Genomic DNA, 8,224 nt, shown 5'->3' on the forward strand with positions numbered 1-8,224 from the left:
CGGTCTCTCCTGCCCGGGCTGGCTTTGAACCGAGATCCTCAGATCTCAGCCTCCTGAGTAGCTAGGATTACAGGCGTGAGCCACCAGCGCCCGGCCAGCTGTTAGTTTTTTAAGACAGGGTCTCAATATGTAGCACAAGCTGGCCTCATACTCTTTATTCTCCGGCCTCAGCCTCTATACCATTGGGATTACAAATGGATGTCAGTAGGCCCAGTGTCAATTTTTTTTTTAATTTTTTTTTTTGGGTCCAGTTGTGGGGCCTGAACTCTGGGCCTGGGCGCTGTTCCTCAGCTCTTCAGCTCAAGGCTAGTGCTCTACCACTTGAGCCACAGCTCTACTTTCAGGTTTTTCTGAGTAGTTTAGTGAGGATAGAGTTGCACAGACTTCCTTGTCCAGGCTGGCTTTGAACTGTGATCTTCAAATCTCAGCCTGCTGAGTAGCTAGAACTACAGGTGTGAGCCACCAGTGCCCAGTGTCAATAATTTTTTAAGGTAGCTTTTTATGATGTATCAATTGGCAGTTAGCCTGAAAGGAATAATTCATGGCATGATTCTTTAAAAACTGCAGAGATGCCTCCTTGTAGGCATGTGAATTACACCAAAGAGCCAACCATGGAGCATATATATCCAATATGGATTAATTTGGCACCCTATGTGTTATAGTCCAATCTCTACAGTTGCTTGACACCATGTACTTTGTACAAGGATTCATTACTGTTCTAAAGTCAGTTTGCTTAACTTTGAACCCCACTTGTGACCTCAGATATGGTACTTATTACTTGCACTCTATCTTAATTTCCTTAAATGCAAGATGTTTTTATTGTGTGTACTACACAGAAATAATAAATAACAAATACTTAGTAATAATAAGTACTTAGTGGAGTTCCTGGCACAAAGTTGGTGAGAAGACAGAAAATTCGCTATTTTTGTTTTAAGAACCTTCTTGTAGGGATGCTATTTCTTAGAGGGAAGAGTACAGGGAGTGTGATAGAGGGGGTGAAATATCAGAATACAGTGGAAACGTGCAGCAGTAAAACAACAAAATCCTACCCCAACCACATATAACTGATAGAAGCCAATTAAAAAATGAAAATAATTTTCTTCTAAAATAAGTTTTAAGAAGTAAAACTGGTTTTGAAGCAAGGCTTGCAGAATGATGCTGGTTTTCTTACCACTGGAGTCGGTTTCAGAATCAGAGTCACTATCACTGTCTTCAGAATACTTCTTGTGTTTTTTTTTAGATGATTTTTTCTTTCTCCTTTTCTTAGACCTTTCTTTTGAATGACCAGATGACTTCTTCTTCTTCTTCTTTTCATCTATAGTAAATACAAATAAAAATTACCTTCTAGTCAGGTGCAGGTAGCTCATACCTGTAATTCTACCTACTCAGGAAGCTGAGATCTGAGGATCATGGTTCAAAGCCAGCCTGGGCAGAGAAGTCCGTGAGACTCTTATGTCCAATTAACCACCAGAAAACTGGAAGTGGAACTGTGACTCAAACTGGTAGAGCATTAGCCTTGAACAAAAAGGAGCTCAGGGACAGCACCCAGGTCCTGAGTTCAAGCCCCTTGACTGATAAAAAATAACAACAACAATAACACCTGTTAGCTGGGCACCAGTAAGCTCACATATGTAATTTGAGATTCTTAGGAGGCTAGATCTGTTGTGATTCAAAGACAGCTTTGGCAGGAAATTCTGTGAGATTCGTCTCCCCAATTAAACACCAAAATCTGGAAGTGGAGCTGTGGCTCAAGTGGTAGAACCTAGCCATGAGTAAAACAACTCAGGGATACCATCCACGCTGAATTCGAGCCCCAGGGTTGACACAAAACACAAAAATCACTTCTAAGGAAATACTTCTTAACATTGATTTTATTATATTTGATTTTTTTTGCGGGGGGGAGGGTTTGTCGGTTGTGGGCCTGAACTCTGGGCCTGGGCACGGTCCCTCAACTCTTCAGCTCAAGGTTAGCCCTCTACCACTTGAGCCACAGCACCACTTCTAGCCTTTTCTGCTTATGTGGTGCTGAAGAATCGAACCCAGGGCCTCATGCATACAAGGCAAACACTCTACCACTGAGCCACCTTCCCAGCCCTTTATTATATTTGAAATACTGAAAAATAATAGACAATTGCCAACTTCAGTAAAAGCAAAGTAGAAATAATCTTCAACTACTCGTAAACTTTTTTTTTTTTTTTTTGCCAGTCCTGGGGATTGAACTTGGGGCCTGGGCTCTGACCCTGAGCCTCTCTGGCCTCAATGCTAGTGCTCTACCATTTGAGCCATGGCACCATTTCCAGCCTTTTCTATTTATATGGTACTGAGGAATTGAACCCAGGACTTCATGCATGCTAGGCAGGCATTCTACCACAGCCAGATTCCCAGCCCTCATAAACAAATTTTATATTTTAATTTTTTTTGTCAGTTTGTGGGGCTTGAACTCTGGGCCCGGGTGCTGTTCCTGAGCTCTACAGCTCAAGGCAAGCACTCTACCACTTGAAACACAGCGCGACTTCCAGTTTTCTGGTGGTTAATTGGCGATAAGAGTCTCATGAGCTTTCCTGTACAGGCTGGCTTTGAACCATGATCCTCATATCTCAGCTTCCTTAGTAGCTAGGATTACAGGTGTGAGCCACCAGAGCCCAGCAAGTTCTGTATTTTATTTTATTTTTATTTATTTTTTGGGTCCAGTCTTGGGACCTGAACTCTGGGCCTGGGCGCTGTCCCTCAGCTCTTCAGCTCAAGGCTAGCACTCCACCACTTGAGCCACAGCGCCACTTCCGGCTTTTTTTTCTTTTTGCTTATGTGGTACTGAGGAATTGAACCCAGGGCCTCAGGCATACAAGGCAAGCGCTCTACCACTGAGCCACCTTCCCAGCCCAAGTTCTGTATTTTAGAAGTACCTTCAGGGGTTGGGATGTAGCTCAGTGGCAAAGTGCTTGCCCAGCAAGTGCAACCTCCTGTGCTTGATCCCCAGTACCAAAAAAGAAAAGACAAAAACAAAACAAGTACCCAAAAGTACCTTCTGAACTTGATGCTGAAGTAGTGCTTTTCTTTGGCTCTTCATCCTCTACTGGTGTATGTTCATCAGAGCTAAATTTAAAGAAAATGGTTCTAAGAATTCTTTTAAAGTTATAAAATATAAACCAGAGCACTACACATGTTCTTTGGGCCTGGGCGCTGTCCCTGCACTCTTCAGCTCAAGGCCAGCACTCTATCACTTGAGCCACAGCGCCACTTCCTGTTTTCGAGTGGTTTATTGGAAATAAGAGTCTCATGGACTTTCCTTCCTGGGCTGGCTTTGAACTGGTTTTGAACCTGATCTTCAGATCTCAGCCTCCTGAGTAGCTAGGATTACAGGCGTGAGCCACCGGCGCCTGGCTAAACATGGATTTTAAAAAGTTAAATAACAGCATGGACTGTCCAAGAAACCATTAAAAGCAAACAGTGGGCTGAGAGCCAGTGGCTCACAATTGTAATCCTAGCTACTCAGGAGGCTGAGATCTGAGGATCACAGTTCAAAACCAGTCTGGGCAGCAAAGTTGGTGAGACTTTTATCTCCAACTAACCACCAGAAAACTACAAGTGGTGCTGTGGCTCAAAGTGGTAGAGTGCTAGCCTTGAACAACTGACAAAAAAATAAATAAAGCAAGCAAGCAGTCGACCATTTTTTTGGTGGTTGTGGGGCTTGAACTCAGGGCTTTGGTGCTGTCCCTCAGCAACTCAGCTCAAGGAGAGCACTCTACCACTTGAGCCACAGTGCCACTTCTGGTTTTCTAGAGATTTATTACAGATAAGAGTCTCACGGAGGTTCCCGCCCAGGCTGGCTTTGAACCAGTGATCCTCAGATCTCAGCCTCCTGAGTAGCTGGGATTACAGGCGTGAACCACTGGCGCCCAGCTTGGAACGTGTGTGTGTATGTGTGTGTGTGTGTGTGCTCGCCAGTACTAGAGCTTGTGTGTGTGTGTGTGTGTGTGTGTGTGTGTGTGCTCGCCAGTACTAGAGCTTGAATTCAGGGCCTTGGTTCTTGGAACGTGTGTGTGTGTGTGTGTGTCTCTGTGTGTGTGTGTGTCTCTGTGTGTGTGTGTGTGTGTCTGTGTGTGCTCGCCAGTCCTAGAGCTTGAACTCAGGGCCTTGGTTCTGTCCCTTAGCTTTTTTTGTTCAAGGCTTGCACTCTACCACTTGAACCACAGCTCCACTTCTGGCTTTTTGGTCGTTAATTAGGGATAAAAGTTGCATGGAGATCTGGGCGCCAGTGGCTCATACCTGTAATACTCTGGCGGTTGACATCTGACACCTGTGGTTCGCAGCCAACCCAGGCAGAAATGTCCCCATGAGACTTTTATCTCCAATGAATCACCAGAAAACCAGAAGTGGCAATGTGGCTCAAAGTGGTAGAGTGCTAGCTCAAGGACAGTGCTCAGGCTCTGAGTTCAAGCTCCATGACCAACCAACCCCCGGTAAAAAAAGTTCCATACTTAAAAATTCTGACAGTACAGCTGATATTTGGCAAAGGAGCCAAAGACATACAGTGGAAGAAGCACAGCCTCTTCAATGATTGGTGCTAGGAAAACTAGGTAGCCACATGCAGAAAACTAAAAGTGGACCTCAGTCTATCATCATGCACTAACATCAAATCAAAATGGAATAAAGACCTTAACATCAAACCTTAAACCTGAAACTACTGCAGGACAGAGTAGGTGAGACACTTGAACTTATAAACATAGGCAGGAACTTCCTGAACAGAGTCCCAGGGTCACAATAAATTGGAGAGAGACTCAACAAATGGGACTACCTTAAAATAAAAAGTTTCTGCACAGCTAAAGACATAACAACTAAACTAGAAAGACAGCCAACTAATTGGGAAAAAAAGTATTTACCAGCAATATTTCAGACAAGGGCCTAATATCCATTATATACAGGGAACTCAAGAAAGTAATCACTCCCAAATTAACAAACCAATCATTAAATGGGCAAGGGAGCTAAAGAGACTTCTCAGAAGAGATAAAAATGGCAAAGAAATACATGAGGAAATGTTCATCATCCCTGGCTGTAAAGGGAATGCAAATAAAAACAACCTGATATACCACCTTACCCCAGTCTGAATGGCCCACATCCTAAATTCAGCTAACAACAAATGCTGGAGGGGATGCGGAGAAAGAGGAACCCTATTGCATTGCTGGTGGGAATGTATACTAATACAACCACTTTGGAAAGCAGTCTGGAGGTATCTCAGAAAGCTAAATATAGACCTCCCCTATGACCCAGCCATACCACTCCTAGGCATCTACCCTGAGCAACAGGAACCAGGATACAAGGACACATGCACCTCTGTGTTCATGACAGCACTGTTCACAATAGCCAAGATATGGAAACAATCCAGATGCCCCACTACAGATGAATGGATCCAAAAAATGTGGTACCTATATACAATGGAATTTTACATAGCCATTAGAAAGGATAAAATAATGGCATTTGCAGGGAAATGGATGGAACTAGAACAAATCATTTTGAGCAAAGTAAGCCAACAGCAGAGGTAAATGGCACATGGTCTCCCTGATATGTGGATGTTAAATCCAAAATGCAAGGAGATATGACAAATTGAACAGGAATTGAGAAACAAAGGACCTCCACTCATTTTGTCATATCATTACTAAATGACCCCATGTTCTTGACCACATATATGGTATATATGTGCATATCTGAAGGAAGCTAGGAGGAAGACACAGAATCAGAGGGAAACAGGTGAAAACATACAACAGAGGGGCCCATCAGCTGCACTCGACATTGATGAAAATGAACTCAGTAACTCAAGGGCAACGATGAGAAGGAGGGAATGAGAGGGAAAGAGGAAATAGCTTACACTAAACAAAAGGAAAGAAATGTACATATCACCTGATGTGGAAGAAATAATTGTATTGTCAAAGCTCATAGAATACACAAACTTTATAGAACATGATGACAATTTGCCTCATGAAAGTTTAAGTGTGTTTGTGACTTTAACCAAGTATCATATCTCACAATACTGTAAAATTTGTGAAATGTATGCAACCACTTAATCACAATACAAATTTATAAAAAAAAATTGACAGTAAAGCTGGGCTGTCTGTGACTCATACCTGTCATCCTATCTACTAAGGTTCTGAGGCTGAGATCTAAGGACTTAAGTTCGAAGCCAGCCTGGGCAGACAAATCAGACTCTTATTTCCAATAATTAGCAACAAGCCAGAAGCAGAAGTGTAGCTCAAGTAGTAGAGCATCAGCCTTTATCAAAATAGCCAAGCTAGAACTCAAAGCCCTGAGTTCAACTATAATGCCAGAGAGCACATGCACGCACGCATGCATGTATGCACGCATGTATGCATGCATGCATGTACATGCACACCCCCCCCCCACATACACAGAAAAAAATCTGACAGTAGACTCAGGATTCAAACAAATGTTACAATGACTTAAAACTACTTACTCTGGCTCAGGGTTCTTTGGAGAAAGTCCCCATACTTCAGGAGCTCCTAATTCTCCAATCCTCTCTCTCTCACTTAATCTCCTAGAAGATAAAATATTTCAATAACTCAATGAATTGTTTCCAAAATACATAATCAGATTGATTCAACAGAAATTCCATTTCCCTTGTACATGTTATTTTTCCTTCTTCATTGAGATGAAGTCTAAGTTGTTCAGACTAGGTAGGAATAATTGGGCTCAAGTGATTCTTCTCCTGATTCAGCCATCTGAGTAGCTTGCTTGACAGGACATGACTCCACATCTGGATTTTGTGTGTGTGTGTGTGTATATGTGTGTGTGTGTGTGTGTTTAAATTTTATTTGATGCCTTTCCTGGGGCTTGAACTCAGGACCTGGGCACTGTCCTTGAGCTTTTGTGCTAAGGCTAGCATTCTTCCACACTAGAGCCACAGCTCCACTTCTGACAATTTTGGTAGTTAATTAGAGATGAGTCTCATGGGCTAAGCATTGTGATCCTCAGATATGATCTTCCTTAGACAAAGAAATTTAAAAGGGGACAAGTTGGGCCTATGTGTCTCAAACCCATAATCCTAGCTACTCAGGAGGCTGAGATATGAGAATCTCAGTTTGAAGTCAGCCAGGGCAAAGAGAGACTCTTATCTCCAATTAATTAGCAAAAAGCTAGTATTGGAGGCATGGCCTAAGTGGTAGAGTAACACCAAAAAGTCAAGCTCCAGGCTCTGAGTTCAAGCCCAGCCTCAGTGATCAATCAATCAATACCCAGAGTAGTAGAGGAAAGATTTCCTGCTAAACTGTAAGCACAAAGTCCCATTCTCATACCTGTTACCACTTGCCTTCATCTGTAGTTAAGATAATCTATCCTCTAAATGTATAAATGCAATTTCTTTTTTCAATCTTTTTTTATTGTGAAAATACTGTACAGAGGGGTGACAATTACATGGGCAAGATAATGAGTACATTTCTTATCAAGCATTGTAGCCTCTCCTTTGTTTCCCCTTCCCATCCCATCCTCCCCCCTCCCATCAAAGTTGTAAAGTTAATTTTCGACATAATGACTTGTAAGTCTCCTTGTTGCAATGGGTCCACCTGTATCCCTATTTAAATGATTTGTTATAAATGCAATTTCATCTGAGCAGTTCTTGAATGTTTTTCTGGAGTCTCCAGTAAGAAGCAATTTGCTTTGTGACTGATGTACTGTGAGTATCTTTATGACAACTTAGTTAGGTGAGGTAGGTTTCTAACCTATCTCAGGACTGTTTTTACTGTTTCTAGTACTATGTGCTCATGGAATACTTGTTTTGTTCCAGGCACTAATTATTATAACCCTATAAACCCTAGTACTAATTTTATATCCCACTTCTGTTGGCAGTGTTGGGGATTGAACACAGGGCCTTAAAAGCTTGCTAGGCATGCATTCTACTACTAAGTTAAAACCCCAGTCCCCAAGTCCCTTTAAATAGTGAAGAAATGAGGCTCAGAGAGGTTCCTAGGTTTACCAAGGCTATTATTAGGTGGTAAGTAAGGGCTTCAAACTCAGGCAGTCTGATATTGGAACCTGTCTTTTTCATCACTATTGTTTTGACTCACACAGCAATGTTATAAGCCTCTTCCTTTCTCCTACAACTATATACTCTCCCCACAACAGTCATTCTCATTAGAAGAGATCTAGGGCTGGGAAGGTGGCTCAGTGGTAGAGCGCTTGCCTTGCATGCCTGAGGCCCTGGGTTCAATTCCTCAGC

At 42.5% G+C, this 8,224-nt stretch overlaps 1 protein-coding gene across 1 annotated transcript in view; it reads right to left on the reverse strand.

Annotated features, from left to right (window-relative positions):
- Positions 1-8,224, reverse strand: part of Nkap (NFKB activating protein) — a 25,334-nt gene that overhangs the window by 12,825 nt on the left and 4,285 nt on the right. The window contains exons 3-5 of the mRNA XM_013019748.1: positions 6,467-6,547; positions 3,023-3,093; positions 1,172-1,315 (exon numbers count right to left, since the gene is read on the reverse strand). Coding sequence (XP_012875202.1) covers positions 1,172-1,315; positions 3,023-3,093; positions 6,467-6,547 — 296 coding nt within the window. The remainder of the gene's footprint in view (positions 1-1,171; positions 1,316-3,022; positions 3,094-6,466; positions 6,548-8,224) is intronic.

Source organism: Dipodomys ordii, unplaced genomic scaffold, assembly GCF_000151885.1.
Source record: "Dipodomys ordii isolate 6190 unplaced genomic scaffold, Dord_2.0 Scaffold47, whole genome shotgun sequence".
In the NCBI taxonomy this organism is placed as follows: Eukaryota; Metazoa; Chordata; class Mammalia; order Rodentia; family Heteromyidae; genus Dipodomys; species Dipodomys ordii.